At 44.0% G+C, this 25,648-nt stretch overlaps 1 protein-coding gene across 2 annotated transcripts; it reads left to right on the top strand.

Annotated features, from left to right (window-relative positions):
• The first annotated feature begins 552 nt into the window (after positions 1-552).
• On the top strand, positions 553-21,972 carry CTCF (CCCTC-binding factor). Of its 2 annotated transcripts, none has more exons than XM_075577109.1 (11): positions 553-748; positions 8,809-9,589; positions 10,037-10,207; positions 11,874-12,007; positions 12,772-12,892; positions 13,155-13,304; positions 13,895-14,055; positions 14,560-14,706; positions 15,676-15,823; positions 18,197-18,376; positions 19,998-21,972. In XM_075577109.1, exons 2-11 carry the CDS (start codon positions 8,818-8,820, stop codon positions 20,180-20,182), a joined length of 2,169 nt encoding a protein of 722 aa, XP_075433224.1. In that variant the 5' UTR covers positions 553-748; positions 8,809-8,817; the 3' UTR covers positions 20,183-21,972. The 2 variants fall into 2 exon arrangements, with proteins under 2 accessions (XP_075433224.1, XP_075433223.1); XM_075577108.1 differs by having other exon boundaries at positions 554-748; positions 14,560-14,742.
• The last annotated feature ends 3,676 nt before the right edge of the window (positions 21,973-25,648 follow it).

Here is a 25,648-nt window from a genome sequence, read left to right on the forward strand (position 1 = left end):
TACAGCAGACCGTGTGGAGGCGTCCGCACGCTGAGCGAACAGATTGCCTTAAGGCAGTGTTCGCGTCCATGCGGCGTGCGGGCACGTCTGCGCATTGCGTGAGAAATCAGACAGACGTTTGCCCAATGAGGGCGAACCAGCTCTGTGACATCACTGGTACAGCCCAAGGATGCCGTGCGTACCATGACCGAAAAACAAACCCGCTTCAAGCAGGTGATGTCACAGCCGCACACGGGTGAAGGCACTATGGCCCCAGTCTTAGTCTGCTGCCCCTTTGTCTAATGAGCCGGTGACAGGGGACGTGTGTAAAGTGATTCCTTTACACTGACACTCAGGCTTCACTCTTCCCCCTCTCTACTAGGCCGCAAAGGAACTGGTTTCCGAGGCGACTACGCACTCCGACGTCTCGACGTCACCACGCCCCACCCCGCGTTCAAAATTGGCGCGCGGCACAACCCCCTTCCACTCAGCAGACTCCCCCCTCCCCCTTCCGTCAAAGTAGCAGCGGCGCAGCAGCGAACTACAACTCCCGGCAGCCCCCTCGTCACAACCTCGTCCGCGCAGGCGCCCTGCGTGCCCCGCGCGGCCATTTTGTGAACCAGGAGCTGATTAAACGGGCGAGATCCTGCGTTTCCCGTCCGGCGGCTCCCGTTCCCGTCTCTCCGCCGCCCCCCCGCGCCGCCGACCCGGCGTCCGCCCGACCTGCCGGAAAAGCCAAAAAAAGCCGCGAAAACGCCGCCGGGAAGGGGTAAGGCGCGCGGGGTGAGGCGGTTTTGCAGGAGCTTTCTCCGGCCTCTAGGTGTCACGATGGGGCTCCGGTGCGGGCGGCTGCTGGCGGGGGGTGTTTGTCTCCCTCTATCGTTATTGTAATTTAAGGAAGGAGAGTAAAAAAAAAAAATGTCTGTCTGGTCTGAGGCCGGAGACTCCCCGAGCTTCTCCGTGCTGCCCCCCTCGGGGGTCCCCGGTGCTGCGCGGGCGGGGGGTCCCCGGCTTGGCCGCGGCTTTAGGCCTCCCCTCCATTTTCTTTTTTTTTTTTTGCTTGTGTCCCCCGTTTTTTTTCCGCCTCCCTGTTTTTGTTTTCATTCTCCCCCCCGAAAGATCGCCGGATAGTAAATATTACCCGCCCGTGGCGATGTTGAGGGGGGAGCTGGGTTAGTGGGAGAGGCGGATCGGGGGGCTACATCCTCATTCCCGCTTCTTTTTGTTTCTTCCTATGTCCCCCCTCCCTCACACATTTCCATTTTATATCTGCGATCGTCTTTAAAAATGACAGTTTCTCTCCCCCCCCCGGTCACAATATCTGCCAAAATAATCACATTATTACTATTAATATTATTAGTTTACCGATCGGCGTTATTCTTTAACGTCTGCAAAAAAAAAAAGAATCCGAGCGCCAAGTAAAAAAAATAAATATGTATATATATTCTGATCTGATGCAGAAATTTGAATTAAAGGAAGTACTGCTGTTATATCCGATGTGTAGATGCAGATCTCTGGTATATAGTGGGTAGTTGGCGGACACCTGAGAGTAACCACCCCCCCCCCTGCTCGGGCTCCTGTTGCAGTCGACACCGCGGCTTGCTGGGAGGCCGTGAGTGTACGATCCGGTGTGTGTGTGCGGCCCTGGGAGGCAGTGAGTGGCCGATCCGGTGTGTGTGTGTGTGTGCGGCCCTGGGAGGCAGTGAGTGGCCGATCCGGTGTGTGTGTGTGCAGCCCTGGGAGGCAGTGAGTGGCCGATCCGGTGTGTGTGTGTGCGGCCCTGGGAGGTAGTGAGTGGCCGGTCCGGTGTGTGTGTGTGCGGCCCTGGGAGGTAGTGAGTGGCCGGTCCGGTGTGTGTGTGCGGCCCTGGGAGGCAGTGAGTGGCCGATCCGGTGTGTGTGTGCGGCCCTGGGAGGCAGTGAGTGCCCGATCCGGTGTGTGTGTGTGTGCGGCCCTGGGAGGCAGTGAGTGGCCGATCCGGTGTGTGTGTGTGTGCGGCCCTGGGAGGCAGTGAGTGGCCGATCCGGTGTGTGTGTGTGTGTGCGCGGCCCTGGGAGGCAGTGAATGGCCGATCCGGTGTGTTTGCGGCCCTGGGAGGCAGTGAGTGTCCGGCCCTGGGAGGGGAGCACAGAAGCTGCTGTCTTGTGGAGAGGGCCCCTGTGTTTTAAAATGAACCTGTTCTTCACCCAGGCTGGCAAAAGGGGGAGAGAGAGACACACACAGGGCAGAATAGCTGGGAACGGAACAGCTCCCTCTGTAATCAGGCTGAGCTTATCATTTTAAAAAAAAAAATATTATTTCTTTTAACATTAAAAATTGTCAGGGTTAGTTTGAAATTCTATGTTTGGAGTGAAGGTGTGTGTGTATATCTATGTCTATATCTATATCTAAATAATCATACACATTGTAAGTTATGGTCGGTGAAAAAGGGGAACAAGAAACCTCCACCATGTAGCAAATAAACAGATGACTTGTGAGCACATTCACGTCTTAGGCTGAGTTCAGGGTGACTGCTACGGACGCTTGCGTCCGGGCGCACCTCCCCCGTGTGCTCTTGCAGCCCGGCGATCTGTGGCCAGTTGCAGGAGTAGGGTCGCGGCGTTTGGGTGCGGGGGGTGGGGCCAACGTGTCACGGAGCTGGTTCACTGAACCAGCTCACGTGACGCGACTGCCGTCTCAACTATCATTTCGGGTTGTAGCGGCAAAGTATAGCAGCGTCAACGCTGCACTTTGCCGCCGGTGGAGTCTTCAGTTTGAGCACTCCTACCGAACAACCCGAACTTGCGTCGCGTAGCAGCCACCCTGAACTCGGCCTTAGGCTGCGCTTATAGTGACGGTGGCACTACGTCGCGTCAAAACAAATGCATTGCTGACGTTGCGTGCGCTTATAGTAAGCGCGGCGTGACTGAGCGGTCACGATCGCTGGAAGTCCATTTCAATTTGATTTTTCCAGCGACTGAAGCCTGCCGTTGCAGGCACTATAAGTGTAGCCTTAGACAGGTCTGCACCTCTGCCTTTCACCATTATCATCTAGTGTACAGTGCAGCAAGGGATTCAACCCTCTGGATATCACCTGTGGTGTCCCGCAAGGCTCTGTTCTGGGGCCCCTACTCTTCTCAGTGTTCATTAATGATCTTCCCACAGCTTGTAAGGAAGCTTCAATACACATGTATGCAGATGACACAATCCTATTTGCACACAGCCATAGCCTCTCTGACCTTCAACACATACTTCAGTCTGACTTTTTGAGACTCGAAAACTGGATTTCCCAAAACAAACTGTTTTTAAACACTGACAAGACTGTAACAATGTTATTTGGGACCAAGAATAAATTTTTAAAGCTTCCAGCGACTGAGCTCCACATTAGAACCAACACGAACACCACCCTAACTCCTGTTACTAGTTTTAAATACCTGGGCTTATGGTTTGACTCCCACTTAACATTCGGGATGCACATTGATACCCTGACAACCAAGACCTATGCCAAACTAGGGGTACTTTACAGGAACAAATCCTCCCTAAGTCTCCTGGTCAGAAAGCGTATCGCACAGCAGATGCTAATGCCAATTATTGACTATGGAGACATAGTATATGGCACGGCACCTCAAACCCACCTTAGCAAACTTGACACCCTCTACAATTCAATTTGTCATTTTGTTCTCCAATGCAACTACAACACACATCACTGCGAAATGCTCAAAGAACTAGATTGGTCATCACTCGAGTCTAGGCGCAAAGTTCACCTTTCCTGTCTTGCCTTTAAATTCTTTATGGGCAAGCTACCCAGCTACCTGAACAAGCTCCTCACCCCTTCCACATGCAGTACCTATCACCTGAGATCAGACTCCAAAAGACTGTTCATGGTCCCAAGGCTCAACAAAGTATCCGGCCGTTCCTCCTTCTCTTAACGTGCACCCCAAGACTCTCACATCCGCCACCAGTTTAAGTTCTTTCAAATCTAAGGCTGTCTCACATTTTAATCTGGTCTGTAACTGTTTCATACGCCTATAATATATATTTTCTTTAACTGTGCATGCAATGTCTTGTATATAATGTATACCCTGTTCATTTATGTAACTGTATTTGTAACCATGTATTATTTGTTTTACTCTGTGCCTAGGACATACTTGAAAACGAGAGGTAACTCTCAATGTATTACTTCCTGGTAAAATATTTTATAAATAAATAATTCTGGGAAATGACATGTTAATCAGCACACCATGTCACCTTTTGCTTTAAATCCATTTTTACATGAAACCCTTATTAGCTAATGCTCACTGTTAACACGGCTTTAAAGCACAGCTTTGGAATCAGATGAAAAGTCTGAGAAACCACTCAGACATGTTTCGCCCCTTAATGGGTCTCATCAGTGCGAGGTTGGTTGTACTGTACTGGTTTTGCAATTTTCTTGGCTGTAAGGATTTACCATACACATTTGTAAGTTATTTTGGGTGAAAAAGGCGACAAACGTGTGTGTCTCAAATATCTGCCTTTAAAAAAAAAAAGTGTGTATACTGTATATATTTATATATAAAAAAATCCTCTGTAAAGTGAAGTGTAAATAACACACCACTATGTCCTAGGAGGTTGTAGAGTCAAATTTGCATTAAAATAGTTAAAGCGAGATTTCAGTGGTGCTACAGCATGAAAGGGATTATTGGGCAGTATGAAATCCTAGTGCTAGCCAGTTTATTTAAAATAGTCTTGGACATGTCATATTTTCTTTGTATAGATTGAAATGAACCCTTTTTCTCCAACTGACTAGTGTGCAAATGTATATCCCAGTCTTAATAAGAGATACCCAACTAGGCACTGCTGGAGAGCAGATACCTAGACAATTAATATTCACTGGGTATTTTGATATTGCTAAATTAGAGATCTTGTTTAAATGTCTGAGATGATATATCTTCCTGTGAAGTGAGTGGACTTTGAGCAAGGAATGTACCTCTTTCATGGTTCTATAGTACTGACCTATTTCATGGTTCTATAGTACTGACCTATTTCATGGTTCTATAGTACTGACCTATTTCATGGTTCTATAGTACTGACCTATTTCATGGTTCTATAGTACTGACCTATTTCATGGTTCTATAGTACTGCATTGCAGTTTTTGAAAAAATGTTTACTTTGCGTTTCTATTCTATGAAATATTGTGTGTATTTACATATACATTCATACATACACTTTGTGGGATCATTGTACACAAGCACATTGTCAAAGCTATAACGCTTGGATTGTAAATTCTCCGGGGCAGAGATTTCCTCTTGTCTGACCTTGCTGAGCGTATTGTATTATTCCCTGTACCGTATTCTTTGTAAAGCGCCGAGTACACTGTCGTGCTTAGGATAACAATGATTACATACATATTGGTATAAAGCAGACAGTGCTACTGCAGTTTGATCAGACAAATGATCTCTGTAACTGGTGTTTGAGGCACAGGGTGATGGGGACTTGCCCACGGTCACAACTAGCGGATACTGGGTTTTATAGCGTGACCAGTTGCTGGCAAGGCATTGTTCTTAACCCTAAGCTACTCCTTTGGCCTGTGCTCATAAGCTACATGGGTCTATACACACGTTTACATGATAAATACACGTATGATTGCTGGAAACGCTTTTCCTAATGTTTTTTATTTTTATAACTGCTTGCGCGTCTGTTGTAATTGGGCCGCTGTATTTGTAAACTCTCTTGGATTGCCCTGTGTTTCGAAAGACCTGAAGTCACTGGGTAGCAAGCTGATTGTAGACGTCACAAACATGTTGATATTCAAAACCTACTAGCTAAACTAAACCTGCCAGCATAGCTTCTGTGTTTGAAATGGTTAAACCGTGTTCCCTTAATGTTTTTGCGTTTGTCCTGAGACTGCTACACACCGATTCTAATCACTTAGAATAGCATGCTGTCTCGTCTGTGTATATAGCAAAGGACGCAAATGCCCATTTATTGTAAAATTGAGGCCAGACAAGGTATGTTGAATGTGCATCAGTACATTTTTTCTTCAGCTTGGGGTGTGTCAGTATATGGATTTAGGGAGTTGTCCAACGCACACATTATAAGTGGATAATCTATATTTGATATACATTTCCATTAAAGGATTTTATGCAAAGTCCGATCCCGCCTCCCCCCTATTACAGGATTCAGAAGCGTTTTCCTAGCTTGACATGAACACTTCTTGGGCGTTTTTAACTAGTGTGCCCTGCCTCCCCCAACTCCCCCTTCCCCACCCATGTTTGTGATCATTCATGGGATCTTCTGGAGATCAGCCCTAACATATCCCGGGAGATTCCCCCCTTCCCCATGGTGCGCAGGACGTTCCTTCCCAGAGCGGTACTAATGACCGCACTGTGCATGGAAGTTACATTCTGGTCACAGATTTGCTGTGCTCTCTCCACTTTCTTGAAGCATAAAGGCAGAATGTCAGTAGGACTGGGCGTCTCTTGGCTGTATGGGAGGGCATGTGTTTAATACAGTGTGGCTTGCTCTTTAATCTTGTCTGTGCTTAAGGTCCCGGCAATGCTGTCGCCCTTCAGCATGTTTACAGGTCCCCTGCTTCAGCACAGGTGCAGTCTTTGACTGGAGTTGAACCCACATGTCCTACAGCATTGAATGGGTTAAACCTATTTATTCTTCTGCACAACTATTTTGACAGAAAAGGGAACTTGAAAATGGTCTTTTCGCTTATCTAATTGATTCCTCCTGCTTTTGCAGTTAACTTTTTTTTGTTTGAGCAATACTGAATTCCCGCATAATAATTAGCAACTTGTGTTTTACCAATTTGATGCCTTTTTTTTATAATTACTTTGCAGACAAGTAAAATTAACAATTTATTTGGGCCTTTAAGGACTGTCAAACTTTAGCCTCCAGAAGATCATGGATAAAGGCTGTAAAAATTTATTTTTTTGTTTACCATGGTAATGTTGAGGTTAAAAGTACAGATACTTGTTAGATTTTATTTATTTATTTTTTATAAATATATCTCGATCCGCTCTGTTTAATTTACTAAACATGCCACCATCGTTACATCCCTTCTTTATTCTGAAGGATTGTACCTTTAAATGGCATGTCGGTACCCAAGCTGCTTCTCACATGGCCCCGTGCTGCAGCTCTTATCCTGCTCGTACATTTTTAAAGCGTTGCTTTGTGTCACAGAGTAAAGTACAAGAGAGGAGCATCTGTTGCCTTTAGACCAATTCAGGCCGTGGTTGGTGAGCGCACGTGTTTTGGAAAGCTTATAATTGGGATGTGGCTTAAACTACCGGAACAGCAGCAGGTGCTGTTTACCCACTAGCACTTCCATTTATTTCCCCTCTTAGTGTTTACACTTGGAACAAAGATCATGTGTTTTGACTACATTTGGTACTGAGGAAGTAATTGCCATTGACATTCAATGGTACCAGGATGATCAAGTTGAAAATGCAGGTTGCTGTTGCAATCTTGAGGCGGATGCGTTGCCAGGTGTCTGAGGAACCAGTGCAATGTAATCTTGAAATGGCATACGTTGTTTTTTAATGAAAACTAAATCCTTCCCTCATTTCGTTAAGCAGAGTCCATTCACTGGAGCAGCTTGCATAATAAAGAATATTCTGTGTACTGTTAGGAGATTATCTAGATAATATTGGTGTATATTCGTTCCTTTCGGCTAGGAAGAGTATGCAAGATAATGTCGTGTCCAAACAACGGAGGTGCAATTATGTAGAGATGGGGTAAGAAGTATTTGATAGGACAGTGGTACTCAACTCCAGTCCTCAATCCTGTGCTGAAGCTCGGATATACTAGAAACCTGACCTGTTGGTGGTGCTTGAGGACTGGTTTTGCACCCCTGTGTTAGGAGAGGGTTTTTAATTTTTTATATATTTTATTCTTTTACGTTCAATTTTGATTACAAAAAAAGTTAACTGGTAAACTACATTATTATAAGTTCAATATAATCTACAAAGTAGTTGGTTACTTTAGAAGATATGAGCTGTATAAAAGCAATAGTATTTTGAAAGGCATATAATAAATGAGATGGGGTTTCACAGTCGCAATCCGTTTTTAGGGATTTCACGATCTTAAGGCCTCGGACATGGTGACAACGAGCGCTGACGCTCATGCTCTCCTGCTCAAGCAGGCGCATCAGCGTTCGCGCTTTTGAGCCGGACAAGAGGCGGCTAGCGAGTCACGGCGCCGACGTCACGGACTGCCATTGGCTTTTGGCGGTCACGTGACCGGCACTGCGCTTCCCTCAGCGGGAAATTACATTGTGCTGTCGGAAGCGCCATCTAAAGCAGTTCTCAATGGGGATGATGTTTCCCCTCAGCGTGGCTCAGCGCGGTCTTTTTGACCATGGCCCTAGCCTAAGTTAGAAAAATCACGGTGCTAGGATGTATTCAAACATCCTGGGAAAACATGGTGTAATGGCCACGTTTATTTCACTTTGATACTGTACGTTGTTTGGAAGTGAAATGGAAGAAAACAAAACAAAAAAAGCAATATCCTTGATGATCACCTTTTCCGGTAATTGAGACTCCTGTTTACAACAGTAATGGCTTTTTCCTTGTTGGAAAGTGGTGCATGAAAACTGACCTGCTTTTTGCAAGCCTGCTAAATGTTGAAGTCCGTCTCTATCCTGTTCTGGTGCCTCACTCAAGTAGAAGTTCCATTCATTGTCAGGGCTCTGTAGTTTTGTGTTGGATCTATAGTTTGCCAGGTTGGCACTTTATTGCACTCTATAACCTGCTCTAATGCATGGCAACTACTTTCCAACCCCTTTGGCAGTAATGGGGTTAAAACATGAATTGGTTCTTCTGCCTAACTCCTAACTGCTAATAAGTTAATCTCTTGTTCCAGTGTGTCAAAATGGATGGTGACATGGCGGAAGCCATTGTGGAGGACTCCGAGACCTTCATGAAGAGGAAAGAGACGAAGACGTATCAGAGACGGCGAGAGGGTGGAGGAGATGAGGACGGGTGCATAATAGTCCATGCTCAGACCGATGGAAGTGAAATGTCCCATGACATCAACAGCAATGTTCAGATGGTGATGATGGAGCAGATCGATCCCACACTTCTACAAATGAAGACGGAGGTAATGGAAGGTGTGATCCCTCAGGATGGAGACACTGGCGATGATACACAGATTATAACACTGCAGGTTGTCAATATGGAGGAGCAGTCCATTAGCCTGGGGGGTCTTCAGCTTGTCCAAGTACCAGTGACTGTTCCGATGACCACCACGTCTGTGGGTGAGCTTCATGCCGTTTATGAAAACGATGTTTCCAAGGAAGGTCTTCAGGAAGGGGAACCAATGATCTGTCACACGCTGCCTCTCCCAGAGGGATTCCAGGTGGTCAAAGTAGGGGCGAATGGTGAAGTGGAGACACTGGAACAAGCGGAGCTCCAGCCCCAAGAAGACCCTGACTGGCAGAAAGATCCGGATTATCAGCCTCCACTGAAAAAGACCAAGAAAATGAAGAAAAGCAAACTGCGCTACACAGAAGAAGGGAAGGATGTCGACGTGTCTGTATATGATTTTGAAGAGGAGCAGCAGGAGGGGTTGCTGTCTGACGTGAATGCGGAGAAAGTGGTTGGGAACATGAAACCTCCAAAGCCAACAAAAATTAAAAAGAAAGGTACGGGTTTGCCGGGTGATTTGTTTGCCAAAATGTGCAGGAGAGTAAACATTAAATCTGTCCTTTTTAAGGCGTGATTGGTGTTTGACAAAGTTGCCAGAAATGCAGTGATCTTGCTTAAAGGTGCAGTTTCCTTAAATGATCAATTTTGAAAGTTAGATGAATTTGCTTTTTATTAACCTTGTCTACTGATGTCACAAAATGGGAAGAGGTTTTTAGGGATATCGCACAACATTCAAATGCACAAAATGGCATAGTGAAAGAATGGAAGAAGTCGCGCTAATGTACAGTATGACCGGAATGTTCTTGGCAAACAAGCAAGCTGAGGAAACTGCACTTTTAATGCTGTAACAGTATCTCAAACTCTCTGCAATATGTTCATGTGGTGGCAATTACATGCTATGCGTTTGCTTTGTAATTATTAGTGTGTTGCCTTGTTTTATATAGGTGTTAAGAAGACTTTCCAGTGCGAGCTGTGTAGTTACACCTGTCCCAGGCGTTCAAACCTGGACCGCCACATGAAAAGCCACACTGATGAAAGACCACACAAATGCCACCTCTGTGGCAGGGCGTTCAGGACCGTTACTCTGCTTAGGAACCACCTCAATACTCACACAGGTTAGTCTTCTTATTTTGATAAAGATGGCATTAGTCCCAGGGGCTCTCACAATTTTTGTATCGCAGTCCAGGTCAGTGTTACTATTTGTGTGGAAGACAACCCTACGTACTTTCTCTGTTCATAATAAGACTACTTTTTTACCACTTCCCCTTGAGAAAGCGCCTAAGCGAAACGGCCGTTGGGTGCTGCTGCTAATTACCCTATGGGCATTCACGTGGAGCATTACATGGACTCCATTATGGATTGAGCTTACTGTTTTCATATGTACACTGCATTGGGAGCATATGTAGGAGCTTCTTTGAGAGACCATTCACAAACGCAAGTATTATACTTTGTTATTGCTATAGTATGGGCCTCACCATTCATGCAGGAGTATCACACTAGCACCCAGTGTTTTGTTGTGTGTTTAGTGTTTATTGCTACTAAGCATAAACCTTTGCCCTACATACACGTCCACAATATGATAGCTGGTGGGCTTGTGTATATTAGCACGCATTGTGCATCCCATTGCAGTGACCCTATGAATATATGCATTTATCTCAACATACTTACCTGATTGGTCATTAATATAGCTATCAATTGTAGAGTGGTCCTGGGAGGGGGGAGTTTACTTAGGAAATCTCTCCCTCCCAGTAGGCTCACAATCCTATTTTTGTCAGGCATCTCTGCCTTAGTCATTCCCCCTTTTTTAAGGTTGACTACCCAAGCTTCATTCATTGTAGCTTGGCCCTTTGGGGTATTTTTAACACCCTGTGTTTTATACATTTTGGTACTATTAAAGGGTTTTAATTATTATCATCATATCACCCATTTCATTTGGATATCCTAGCTCTCACCTGTATTTATTCACACATATCTCATGTGTCTGAGTGCTGTTTTATAGGGTTTCTCACTGATTCAACTGCTGCTCTGGGACGCTGTTCTGTCAGTATTTTTTGCATAACATTCCTGTCCAATATTGGACCTGTAGCTAAATAGCAGCCTTCAAACGGGTCTGCTGGCAGAGATCTAAAGGGTCACTAACTGCAGAAACCGCTGTTTGAAGTGAATGTACAAATGGCTTTGGGTGCCACCTGTAAAGTCTCTATGGCAGGGTGGCCAACTCCAGTCCTCACGGGCCACCAACAGGTCCGGTTTTAAGGCTATCTCTGCTTCAACGCAGGTGGCTGTCAGAATGAGTGAGCCACCTGTGCTGAAGCTGGGATATCCTGAGAACCTGACCTGTTGGCGGCCCTTGATGACTGGAGTTGGTAAGCCCTGCTCTATGGGCTACCAGTGGTCTAGGTTCCTGTGTTTGTGGCCAGTCTTGGTACGAGCAATAAATTTACACATTTGGCAAGTGTGCCCTGTGTGCACAATGTATTGTAGCGCTTTGGTTTCTGCAGTTGGTCATCACACGGCTCACTCAATTCTTTCCATGTTTGCTTTAAATTTGGGTCCAAAATGTAATGATCCCTGAAATCATTTTCTTTCTGCATCATCTTCACTCAAATACGGTTTGTCATCTTTATAGATTAAGTTAAACTTACTTTGCAAATGAGGACCTCAGTCCTTTTAACTTGATCTTGAGTTTTTTTGCTTTCTGTGCAAATTGTTCCTGCGTTGTTTGCACTGTCGTTTTTATTGTAACATTTGTAAAAATGCTATGCGTACGTTTTTGTTTAGGTACTCGACCTCATAAGTGTGGTGACTGTGACATGGCCTTTGTGACCAGCGGCGAGTTGGTCAGGCATCGCCGTTACAAGCACACACATGAGAAACCTTTTAAGTGTTCTATGTGTGACTACGCCAGTGTCGAGGTAAGGCGCTTTCATGCGATTTTGGGGATGGTGTCGTGTAGCCAAGAGCATACTCCACAAGTAAACTTGATGTGCAATCTGTCCTTGATGGTTCTCGCAACACCCATTCCTAGTCAGTTTTTTAAATTGAACTCGTTCAACCCCTCAAAAACCATTTGAGATGGAAAATCAATACTCAAAACAATGTTAAAATACTCTCCTCTGCAGCCGCTGCTCTTTGCTGTGCGGCTAAAGTAGCTTGAATCTTTAGGTCCGTTTCTTGAATTTTTTTTTTTTTTTCTGGTTAACCCAACTCATTGCATTTTAGGGCTGACCAGTGAATTCCCAGGCATACATGTTTGTGTTCATGGAACTCTAATGGTATCAATGGCGCTATCAATAATATATAAATATAAAAGAATATACAACCAGATGGCGATTGGAAAATTCAATGATGATCGCCATCTGGTTGTATATTCTTTTATATTTATATATTATTGATAGAGCCATTGATACTATTACAGTTCCATTGCTCTTATCTGACTAGGGGCCAGAGGTGTATCTAGGCTGCTTATATGATATGTAATTTCCTTGTCCTGTTTTTTAATATATATTCATAACTAATTCTTTATTAGCGCTACCTATTGTGTTCTATGTTTGTGTTCACCTTGTAGGTGGGTGGTGACACCTGATTTCCATTTAGGGGGAAATGGCCGTTATTTGACGTTCTATATTGATAAAAACATACAGTAATCGCATGAGACTTTTTTTTCTTTTTCTTTCAGGTCAGCAAGTTGAAGCGCCACATCCGCTCTCACACTGGAGAACGTCCGTTCCAGTGCAGTCTGTGCAGCTATGCCAGCAGGGACACCTACAAACTGAAGCGACACATGCGGACTCACTCGGGTAAGTGTCGGCAATCCGTGACCTCACTGCTAGAACAAATAATCTGCAAGCTTCCGTAGCAACAAATTGCTTCGGGGGTAAGGAGCGTTTGTAGCGGCAGTGTTTGGAAGTCCATAGAAATGGAGGGACTTTTTATATAACGTCAGCTCACCTCCCGACACTTTGCTTTCCTTCCCAGTAACCCCCGGCAGACGGGATGCCCACACCCTGTTATGGGCCTAAAACACGAACGTGCATTATCCTTGTGTCTCCCTTCTGATAGGTGAAAAGCCGTATGAATGCTACATCTGCCACGCTCGTTTTACCCAGAGTGGAACCATGAAGATGCACATCTTACAGAAGCACACTGAGAACGTGGCCAAATTTCACTGTCCCCACTGTGACACAGTCATTGCAAGAAAGAGTGACTTGGGTGGGTGATCTTTCAATTATCGGTTGACTATTTCTACCACTACTGAAAGGAAAATTAATGTTTTATTTCAGGTTACTGGATGTTTCACTCCAAGAGAAAATGCAAACGTTTAGAGGTTATTCATATATAGATATCTATATGCGTGTGCATACTACAAAAACAGGAAATGAATGCTTATAGAGCGGGAACACCAGGACTTTTAAATGATGCAAAAAATATTCTTTATTGGTTAAAGTTTTTGGTTAATGGACACTGTCTTGAATTTGTTTGATACTTTTAGTAACTGTTATGCCCCAGTCCGTGAAAAGGACCAATTGCACCACGAGACCAATTTTAAATACCCATTTCATGTTGGTTTTTGTGTTTTCTTCTACAAAGCCTAGTTGGATCAAATAGTTTTCCACAAAGGAAATTACTTTTTTTGTTTTTGCGTCACTGCAACAATAACTAGTGTAATACATGTTATCGTAAGCAGAATTCTTTGGTTATTGTGGATTTTTTCTTTAACGTATTGTATTAATGTTGTGCGAGTCAGATCAGCTGTACTTGTATTTTTTTTCTTACATTTTTATTTAATTGTCTTAAACCAGGGGTCCATTTGCGAAAGCAGCATTCCTACATCGAGCAAGGCAAGAAGTGCCGTTACTGCGACGCGGTGTTCCACGAGCGCTACGCCCTGATCCAGCACCAGAAGTCGCACAAAAATGAGAAGCGATTCAAGTGTGACCAGTGTGAATATGCTTGTCGGCAGGTGAGCCACGATTCAGCAAAAACAGTCATGGGCCTGATGAACTAGAGAAGGGTTTGCTGGGCTGGCCAGTCCTCGCCTTTTTCTGTTGATAAAACACCATGCACAAACTTACACCCAGGTGGGGAAATGGGTGCCCCTAGTACAGAAACTAGTATCGCGGTTGGTAAACCCCGTTTGGGTTTTCATGTGTCCTGCAGTTAAGACTGCAAGTGATCTGCTCCGTGGTCCCCTGACTTTCAGATCTGGGGTCCCCCTGGTTGATGTCAGGAAGGAGAAACAAATATCGAGCATTGTGTAAGCCTCGCGCCCAAGTAATTTAATCAGTAGACAAACTTGTTGACAGGTGTACTATGTAACTATTTAAGACAGGTGTGTGCCACTAAGTGGTTTGACGGTAAACTTTCAGAACATGATCATACCTGGGTTTTGTTAATTGAATGTGAAATACAGAGGATTTAATTGGAAAATCTCACGTTTGTTTTCCCTGCCGTGTCCGGTTTCTAGGAGCGACACATGATCATGCACAAACGGACCCATACCGGAGAGAAGCCTTACGCCTGCAGCCACTGCGATAAAACCTTCCGCCAGAAGCAGCTCCTGGACATGCACTTCAAGAGATACCACGACCCCAGCTTTGTCCCTGCCGCTTTTGTGTGTTCCAAGTGTGGAAAAACATTTACTCGCAGGGTGTGTGTTTTTGGGGGGAGGAGGGGAATAATTCCTGTGATTAAATCCTCCCGCAGAGCATACGCACGAGAGCGTACGCACAAAAGGCAGGTCCTAGGGTGTGGGCGTACAATATTGTGGGTATGAACGTTGTGTGCTATGTGTAATGTTTATGCAGATTTTCATTGTGCGTTCTGTACACCACGGCTGGGCAAATGTCTGTTTAAAGCCCTGGTTTACTGTTGCCGCAGCATAAAACTACACTGGGCCAGAGTTTGTCCTGTCCTGATGTACACACCGCATGACTACCATCCCTCCTTGGAGCAAAAGTATGCCAGGGACAGTGTGAGCTGCTCTGTTAGGGGTCACACCTGCGGGTGTTGGTAGAGGGGGTTTGTAAACGTGGTAAGCTGATTCATGGGAGCGGCTCTGTTAGGGCTCACACCTGCGGGTATTGGTAGAGTGGATTTGTAAACGTGGTAAGCTGATTCTTGGGAGCGGGTTACTTTTCTCTGGTTATCTCCTTGATCTCTGTGGGGTTTTTTTTTAAAATAAGTGTTTGCGCAAGTAAAGCTCCCTGTTTACCTCATCTTTATTGCTTCTCCTATAAGGACAGGATTGTCAAACTCGTCCCCCATTAAGAGGCCCCTAAGAAATGCAATTTGTAATTCATTCCCAGAAAAACAAAATAAGCAAAATCTTTGCTTAAAGCAGGGGTTTTTTGTTTTAGTTTAGGAAGACTGTTGATTATTTGCAAAAATATGTTATTTTGCTGGCTATGTGGAATTGCACTTTTGTAAATTCTGGCGGCTAAAAAAAAAGTGTACACGAAAAGGATTTATCAACATTGCGGTTTATTTGTTATATAATATATTTATATTTCGGTTTGGCATTTTTCAGGGGTCTTCCGGGTTTGTATACCACCTGAATATTTCTTTATTAATACCCCTCTAGAATACAATGTCTCGACACGCGGATAACTGCACTGGCCCTGACGGTACAGATGGCGAAAATGGAGGTGAAAGTGAAGTTGTTCACAAAAAAGTTAAGCGTGGTCGTAAAAGGAAGATGCGTTCCAAGAAAGAGGATTCCACAGACAGCGGTAAGTGTGGCGTTTTGGCACAGTCTACCTGTAATCTAGTAGAAATCCAGGTGTTTTGGGGAGTGCAGGTATATAAAAAAAAAAAAACACCCAAAATATAGTGCAATATGTCTGTGTTTTCAATTAAAGTGATTCTTTTCTTCAAATTCTGGTGAAGTGTGTACTCACAAGTCTCTCGTGTGGTGTATATAAAGGTATCTTTATGCTATCGTGTCTGGTTTCTCCATATAGATAATTTCCTTACTGATGGTGTCAGTAGATAAAACAGCAATTTGATCATAAAATGATCCACGCCGACAAACAGAAGCCTGGTAGCTGGAGCAGTACACCCCGTTCGCTCTCCCAGCTGGTCACTCGTCCCGTCTGCTTCCGTTCCGGCGAAATCCCCGGAGGATGTCAGACGACGGGTGCCGCAAATGGACACACAGGTCGCACTGCAATCAGCCTTCCTCTTGGTACAGAATACAGGATACACTCAATGCGTTTCTCCTCTGCTGAACCTAAGCAGAGGAGAAACGCGTTGAGTGTATCCTGTATTCTGTACCAAGAGGAAGGCTGATTGCAGTGCGACCTGTTATTTATATACCTGCGCTCCCCAAAACACCTGGATTTCTACAACCTTCATTTGGATTGCGAGGACAATCTACCATTAGGGTTTGAGCTGCATATTTAATTTTGGGTGTATTTTTCGCTTTATACCATTATATTTAATTGCACTATTTTGTATATTGTATTTTTTTATTTAAAAATATCACTGATTATATTTGAGCGCCACATAGATAACCACTTGTTTTTACCTGTAATCTATTGCATCAAGATGTATCATACTAAATGGGATGTCAGTTTCCACCATTTATTTATTTTAACCTGCTCGCTGATTTTTAAATGGCCTTTATTGCTAAAATCTAAAATGGACCCAGCCAAGTCCGTCCCGTGTGAGATCACTGGACCTCAGAACCTGAGATGCTCACTGTGACCGTTGCTCACTGAGGTCGGCAGGAAAAACGGCTCTGCTGCCTGTTGGGGGGAAATAAGTGTGAATAAGCAGGGGAGGTTGTAATGGGAACACCCTGCATGCTTTGGGCCTGTCTACATTTGTTGTGTTTTTTTTTTTTTATTACAGGATTGAAAGCGGGGGATCTCTAGAGCTGAACGGTGTTAATTTCAGCTCCGGGACCCCCCACTTCTAGAGATGCTTACCTCCCTAGTGGTGTCCCCATATCTATGCAGCCAGGGAACGGCCTAACAGAATAGCAGCGTTTTGCATGTCACGCTGGGCCAATAGTAAGCGGTGATATCGTCCTCTGGTGCGGCTTCCTATTGGCCCACGTGACCGTGACATTTAGACGACACACAGATACTTGCCTCCGTAGGGGCTGCCAGTATCTCTGAAGCCGGGGGTCCCCGGAGGTGATATTAATGCAGTTCTGTTCCGGAGAGCCCCGCTTCAATCCTGCAGTAAAGAAAATAAATAACCTGTGTGGCTACTTTAAATATAAAGTTAAAAAAAAGTTGACGGCCATCACATTTGAGCCAATTCTCAAGACGTCATTTTTTGGGGAGATTGCAACCTGAGGTATTTGCATCAGCCCCGTGTCATTCTTCCCTTTCCTGAGTGGAGAATATGTCCGGTTGTGTAACGAGGGACAAGCGTTTGCTGCTTTAGTGCCCGTTACAATGGGAATATAAAACTTTCATTATAGCTGTGCTTGATATCTATCTCTGAGTTTTGTAAAAAGCAATGTCTCTTGAAACACATTTACTTTTTAATGCTTGTAAACGGCAAGATCCAAATGCTGTCTTCCAAAGGAAGAGACCTCTCAATCCGACGCAAAATATGATTTTTAGATTAGTCTCCGCACTTTGGTCTTCTAAATCGGTTGGAAACATCCAACCTTGTGGGGAGTGAAGGTGAAATGTAAACAGTGTTTTACTTTGACTGTGGTAAGGATCTACCAGGTACCCTGTAAGGAGTTCTTTCTACGTATGTCAGACACTTGAAATTAGGAATTGCTACAGACTGGAGTCTCAAGTGGTGTGATTCATAGCAATTCTTAACATTATTAGCTAACAAGGAAGACCATGGACTAGATCAGGGCTGGCAAACTCCAGTCCTCAAGAGCCACCAACAGGTTAAGGATATCCCTGCTTCAGCAGAGGTGGCTAAGTCATTGAGCAACCTGTGCGGAAGCAGGGATATCCTTCTTAACCTGACCTGCTGGTGGGACTGGAGTTGGCCACACGTGGACTGGATGATATCTGGAAAGGGGTAATGGTTTTCAGCAAATCACTAACTTCAGGTGTAAGTAGCACTCCTCCTTTTTAATCTCATTTCCAAATGTAGCAATGTCTTTACTGTTTTTTAATGTTTAGAAGATCATGCTGAGCCCGATCTCGACGATAACGATAACGATGAGGATGACGATGATGATGAGGAAGATGAGACCCCTGTAGAGATAGAAGCTGAAGTAGAACAGCAGACGCCAGTTCCTCCGCCTGCAAAGAAGCGCAGAGGGAGACCGCCTGGCAAAGCCAATCAAACAAAGCAGCAAAGTACGTGTCCCCTGCCAAGTCTCTCCCTGTTGGGTGTCGCACAAAATACTTTGCTTATGGAAGAGCCAGAGCATAAGGGGGGGGAGTATGCATTAAAAATGGTGCAATTTGCCCAAACACAAACCGTCTGCCTCGGTTTGCGAGCGGCGACATGTATGAATCTTACATTTTGCCCTGATCTCTAGGGAGTGGAGGCCACCAAAACCTGAAGGATTTATTTAGTGCAAAGAGACAAAGTACAGAAGTTCTTGGGGCAGATTATGATCCGTCACATAATGTTCTGACTGCTCCCTCCTTTAACCACTCCCCAAAACGCTCACGCTAAATGTGGAGCAAACATGAAGCAAAGCTCTGAGTGAAAATGGCGCAATTTGCTGCGAATTTGAAGCAATTCTCCAGTTTGACACTATACATATCCCCCTAATGGCTCAGGTGTGGCAGCGTTACCCACACACACTAAGCATCTTTTCTCAGTCCTCTCCCCATGCCATTGTTGCTAGTTCTAGTTTCCCGTCATGAACTAATGCAGAAAGAGGTGACGATGCCGTTAAGCTTGGCTGATTCTCAATATTTAATAGGTTGTGTAGCTTATTTTTTACTCTGACCATAAAGTTAATTTATTTTTTAGACTGTACAGTTTGGCTGTGATAAATTCAACTCTTAAGCCCTTTTTGTGCATTAATTTCCGTAGATTTTGTGGTATTTCTAAATGTATCCTAAGCTGTGAGGCAAATATTACAGAAACATAGAATGTTTCCCAACTTAATTAACATTAATGCAAACTCAACAAATTACAAATGTGAATATTCAACAGTATAAAGGGAGTTGCATTTCTGTATTAATAATAAAATCATCTATTGCAGCGGTGCGCAAACTAAGCGGCGCAAACCCCAGGGTGGGGGGCAAGACTGAGTGTGGGTGGGGGGGGGGTGGTGCGGTTTACAGAGGCCACGCGTGCTTCCTGAAGGCACTTAAATTAAGTGCCGGGAGAGCTGCCGGGCCTCTGTAAACAGAAATAAGGCTGCATCTATAGAGGGGCAGACCGTGGGGGCACGTGAAATCAGTCAAAACTGATTTCTCACGCGATATGGCGGTCACGTGAGCGGTTCGCCAATGAGGGCGAACCAGCTCCGTGACGTCAGTGGCCGTCCATAAACACGCCTCCGGGCGGCGTGCGTACTAAGGCCATGGAAAGCACCCGCTTTCCCTCAGCCTCCCCGCGCCTCCGCACGGCTGCATTGTCTATGGACGCAGCCTTACCTTGGCTCCGGCGGAGGTGAGGGGACCGCCGGCAGGGGGGCGCAGGGAAAAAGTTTGCCCCCCTCCCCGTCCTATTGTATAATTTAACAAATGTTACGGTATGTGAATTATTAAAGTTACGCGAGAAACTGGTCATTTGCATGTCATTACCCAGAATCCTTGACTGCAGTGTAAGCACTGTTTGCGTAGTGGTAATGGGGCATGGCTGCAGACCTGCCTGAGACCTGCAAATGTACTCACACGTGTTATTTTTATTTAATTTAAAAAAATGTACAAGAATAAAAAAAAAAAAAGTCCAAATGGTGGTATCTCTGCTCCAAGTCCCTTATTAACCTGCTGCTCCTCACATGATGTTTTTCAGCTGCCGCAGTGATTCAAGTGGAGGATCAGGCTACCGGAGCCATTGAGAACATCATTGTCCAAGTCAAGAAAGAGGCAGACCTAGACACAATAGAGGCGGTTGAAGTGGTTGCACCTCCCCCTGTAGTGGAAGCCCCCAATGGGGACCTCTCCCCAATGATGATCCTAAGTATGATGGACCGGTGATGCAGGACGACCCCACAGCTTGCTGACTGAACTGGCCCGGGCTGTGTTTCAATGGCTCACTTCTATTTTATGGGATTTTTTTTTCTTTCTCTGCTTTGGGAAGTTCATTTTTAAGGACCGGTTTTACCATATACATACTGGAAAACGCCTTCAAGAAAATGGCAAAGACACCATGACAGATCAAGATGAACTGCTTTAATGTTTGCCAACACAAAATCATGGAGCCATTGACGTGTAGTTTTAGTGATGTAATAGCGATTTCACTTCAGCAAGAGTTTAACTGCTGCTGTTAGGAAGAGGACTTCTGTTAGGCCTTTTCAGCAGTGAAATCTAAATTAAGAATTATTTCAACCCCCCACAACCGAGACTCTACCCATGGATAATATCTTTGTCATCTTATCCAATATTTTCCTTTTTTAGATGTTGATAAACATTCTGATCAATAGTAGGGGATGAACTCCAAAAGTAACCGAATGGACTACACCTGAAATATACCCATTGCCTATTACTTTTGCTTAAATTGCAGTTTGTATTAGGGAGCATTGTACAGTACTAAACCAGGGGCGGCCAGCTCCAGTCCTCAAGGGCCACTGCACAGGTTTGGTTTTAAGGATATCCCTGCTCCAGCACAGGTGATTGAACCATGTGTGCTGAAGCAAGGATATCCTGCAAACCTGACCTGTTGGTAGCCCTTGAGGACTAGAGTTGGCCACCCCTGCCTAAACCGATCACTGCAGTACAGAATCGCTCAGACATCTCTGCAGCACCTCTCCCTACACCCGTGTTTTTTTTCCCTTTCTAAATGATTGTAAAAGCAGATTATGGTTCGGTGCAAGATTTAAAATATTTTGACTTTGTTCCCAGGTAGGTGAAATCTGATTGCAAAAGAACCTTGATGTCCACGAGTAGTATATTTAGCATGCGTAAAGTTATTTTTGTTTCTCTCTCCCCTCTCCTCCTTCCTTTCAATCGATTTTTGCTTTGTTGTGCAAAACCTGAAAACGAAGACTTGTAAATAACTTTTTTTTACATTTTAATCTTTTTCTATCAATTTCCGAAGTTTGAATAACTGTGGCAAGATGCAGTGAAAAGTAATTTTAATCACCGGCATACAGAGACGGGAAATATTTGGGCAAATACAAACAAATCATGCGTTCAAAGTGACACCTGCTTTTTTTTTTTATGACCCATAACGTGTTTTTTTTTCCTCCATGTTTGTTAGCTGTAAAATGTCTTATTTTAAACTTTTCCCCCCATAAAAATGATCGTCAAAGTGATTTAGATGTCCAGTAAACATTAGCAATGCAATGGCATACACGTAATAGCCGGGTCTGTCTAGTTCTTGCTAGCCGATCCGTTTGACACAGAATAATTTGCTCCTAGGCTATATCATGTTTGTTTTATTTTTGTGTGTATTTTAAACCTAAGGCCATACCCTAAAATCCATATGGGATTAATGCACATAGATTCATAATGTGAAAATGCCTGTATATTACATGTTTAAAGTAAACTTTTTTTTTTTTTTTTAAATATTACACAACCTTATTCTTGCTAACTTAATTTTATTTTGTTTATTTTCCTCTACGTACTGCTTTTTAAGAGCGATCAATTTAGATATCCGGATAGGTTGATGCCTTTTTGTACCTCGCTGTCCTGTGTGGTTTATTTCATTATTTTAGGAAGCCAACATGGAAAAATTGTTAAACTATTGTAATGGGGGGGAAGGAAAAGTAGCGGACTTCTGAGCGGCGAATGTACCACTGTACAGCTAATAAATAATAATGGATTAATGTTGGCTTCTACTGTCTGTGTGCTTGAACCATTCCTTCAATGCGGAAGTACGGCTCCACGCCATTTCTGTGTAGGGTTTGGTAATGAAGAAAAGGCCTAAAAAAGGTTTGTGTTTGGCATCTGGCACGGAGAAGAGGCGGTGAAAAGGATTACCATGGCTCATCTCTTGTGCGATTTGGCAGCTACTGTGATATCTGGGCTAGATGGTAGCATTCTTTCCACCCAACAGGTAAGTTGTGAACCATGGGCTGAGGTGGATGTTTGCAGCTCTGCAATGCTTTTGAAGACAGCAATGTTTCTGAACTGCTCCAGTTACATAGTTGCATAGTAGCTGAGGTTGAAAAAAGGCTTATGTCCAAGTACAACCTATGCTAAATGTAGACGACGGATACTTTGTCCTATATTTGTACATACGGTATATTGATCCAGAGGAAGGCAAACAAAAAACCAAGTGACATCATCCATTTATCTGATAAGGGGAAAAATAAATTCCTTCCTGACTCCAAATATTGGGAAACGGATTACTCTCTTGATCAACATTCTTCCCATGTTTAATTATTTGGTATATCCCTGTATACTGTTCCTTTCTAAAAAGATGTCCAACTTTTAATTGAACATATCTATTGTATCTGCCATCAGTCTCCATGGGTAATGAATTCCGCATTTTAACTGCCCTTACTGTAAAGAACCCTTTCCTTTGTTGCTGGTGAAATCTCCTTTCCTCCAACCTTAAGGGATGCCCCTGAGTCCTTTGTACTGCCCGTGGGATGAATAGTTCTTTTGAAAACTCCTTGTATTGTCCCTGACTATATTTTGTATATAGTTATCATATCCCCTCTTTTCTAATGTAAATACATCTAATTCAACTAGCCTCTCATAAATCAGATTATCCACCCCCTTTTATTAATTTGGTGGCTCTTCTCTGCACTTTCTCTGGTTTCATGATATCTTTTCTAAGAAGTGATGCCTAAAATTGTACTCCATATTCAAGGTGAGGTCTTACTAAGGCTTTATAAAGGGTCATAATTATGTTTAATTCCATCCATTGCACGGTTAATGTCAGATAAGATCTTGTTTGCCTTTGCAGCTATTGCATGACTGGGCACTATTGCTAAGCCTGCTGTCTACAAGCACTCCTAAATCCTTCTCCATCAAAGATTCTCCTAATTTATCCCCATTTTAATTTATAAGTCGCCTGTTTATTCTCGTTTCCCAAATGTATAACCTTACATTTATCTGTATTAAACCTCATCTGCCATTTACCTGCCCACGTTTCCAGTCTCTCCAAGTCCTGAAGAGAAATTACATCCTGCTCTGATTCTATTACCTTACACAATTTAGTTTCATCAACAAAGATGGAGACTTTGCTCTTGATCCAACCTCAAGGTCATTAATAAGCAAGTTAAAAAGCAGGGGTCCCAGTACCGATCTCTGAGGTACTCCACTCACAACCTTAGCCCAACCTGAAAAAGTTTCATTTGACAACCCTCTGTTGTCTGTCCTTCAACCAGTTTTCAATCCAGGTGCAAACATTATTACTGAGTCCAATTTGCTTTATTTTGTACACCAACCTCTTGTGTGGAACTGTATCAAAGTTGAAAAAGTTCTATTTATACCTTTTTCATTAGCTGTTATTTCTCTATTAGGTAAACAACAAGAGGAAGGGACAACCCAATAGTGGGGGGATACCAGAAACTCCAAAGAATTGGGGGCACTCATGGAAGGGTGGAAAAGTTACAAAATTGCAGTTTATTAAAAAAAAATAGATGCTAAACAGAGAACGACATAAAAAATGTTAAAACACAAAACATGCACAGCGAGATTATTTCCTGATCATCCTGGCAGTGGGCACCTTTGGGTTAATCCCTCCTCAGTCTAAGTAGGACAGGAAATTGACTTTTGCAGGTAGGCCATAAAAGGCCCCTCCCTCTACCTGCACCGTAGTCTTTTTTCCAGTCATCACAGCTAGGAGTAGGATTTTTTTGTTTTCTAATGGGACTCACCTAACTGCAACTAGTGCAGTGATCCAGGGACCTCAACCTCTGCTCTGAAGCTCCGATCGACGCGCCCCTGAGGGTGGCAAGACGGAGACCCCCAGGAGTTGGGGGAACCCCCAGGAGCCCGGTACACACGTGGGGGGGAAGCAGCAGGAGCTGCGAGCCGTGGTAAGGCTCAGATTGACCGCATTAGCGTCACTTTCTGGCCGGCGTGTGGCGCGCTGCCGCAGGGAGAAGCCAAGTGCTGGATATTGAATCAAAGTTGGAGACTGCTAAAGGATCAGTTTCCAAGACTACGTAGGTGAGTCCTTAGTTTTAGTACTACATGTGAGAGAGGATATATATATATATATATATATATATATATATATATATATATATATATATTAGGATGTATATTTAGTATTTATTTTGTTTTTATAAAATTAGCTCGGTGATTACCCTTCCAGAAGCAGAATCTTCGAAGGGTACTGGGGAATCCCTGCAGCATAAGAGGAAAGCCACTAAAAAAAAAAAAAAACTAAGTGGTGCGCTGCATGCGAGAATCCAGCTCTGATGGGAAAGAAGCTGTGTGAAGACTGCCTTAAGGCAGCAGCGGGGGATTCTAAGGAGCAGATGAGCACCTTCCTTGTACTAATGAAGGAGGCAGTTAAGCTGAGCATGGATGCTGCGGTACAACAAGCAGTTAACCCTGCGCAAAAAAGGTCAAGATCCCAAACCAGTTTGGATAAGGGAAAAGGCTTTTCATCTGATGAAACAGACATAGAATGCTTTCAGGTGTCAGAAGGTGAATTAGATTCATCAGATCAAGATATTCAGGAGGATGAATCTGAATTTGATGTAGAAATGGTGGATTCTCATAAAAGCCATGAGATAGGCTTTAGAATTTGAAGACACTGAAGAGTTAACTCAGAGGAAAGATAAATTATTTGGGTCAAGACAAAAAAAAAGTAGAGTTTTCCCTGTACATCAGATGATCAAGGACCTTGTTCAATCAGAACTGGCGTGGCCAGACGCCAAAGTATATATACACCAAAAAGATTTGGGTAAATATCCGTTTTCACAGGAAGAGGTCAAATTTTGGGAAGCCAGCCCAAAGGTGGATGCTGCTATATCTAGAATAGCAAGGAAGACCACAATTCCAATAGAAGACACTATGGATAGGAAAATGGATTAAGTATTAAAAAAGGCATACGTCACAGCGGGAACAGCCTGTAAGCCAGCCATAGCAACTACATCGGCGGCAAGGGCAATGAGTGTCTGGATGCCCAACATAGAGGAGGCACTAGACAAAGGTGTAAAAAGAAGTTCTATCCTAAAGGCACTGTCTGAAGTAAAGTGGGCGACAGACTACATAGCGGAGGCTTCTTTGGATGCGGTCAGATTAGCAGCTAAATCTATGGCCTTAGTAGTGTCAGCAAGAAGGGCGTTGTGGTTAAGACAATGGATGGCGGACGCAGCACCAAAGAATAGCCTATGCGGATTACTCTTTGAAGGAGAATTCCTTTTTGGCAACAAGTTGGATGCTATAATAACGAAAGCATCAGGAGGTAAGAGTATTTTTTTGCCCCAGGAAAACAGGAACAGAAGATTCGGTTTCCAGCAATCTGATAGAAATTAGTACAAAGGGGCAAAAGCATATAGACCTGGCAGATCGTTTTCAAGTCATACAACATGG

Source organism: Ascaphus truei, chromosome 19 (assembly GCF_040206685.1).
Source record: "Ascaphus truei isolate aAscTru1 chromosome 19, aAscTru1.hap1, whole genome shotgun sequence".
NCBI lineage: Eukaryota > Metazoa > Chordata > Amphibia > Anura > Ascaphidae > Ascaphus > Ascaphus truei.

Coding starts and splice junctions, on each gene's coding strand:
- CTCF (XM_075577108.1), top strand. CDS start 8,818: ATGGATGGTGACATGGCGGAAGCCATTGTGGAGGACTCCGAGACCTTC. Junction 12,893..13,154: donor ACACATGCGGACTCACTCGG/GTAAGTGTCGGC, acceptor CCCTTCTGATAG/GTGAAAAGCCGTATGAATGC. Junction 14,056..14,559: donor GTGAATATGCTTGTCGGCAG/GTGAGCCACGAT, acceptor TCCGGTTTCTAG/GAGCGACACATGATCATGCA.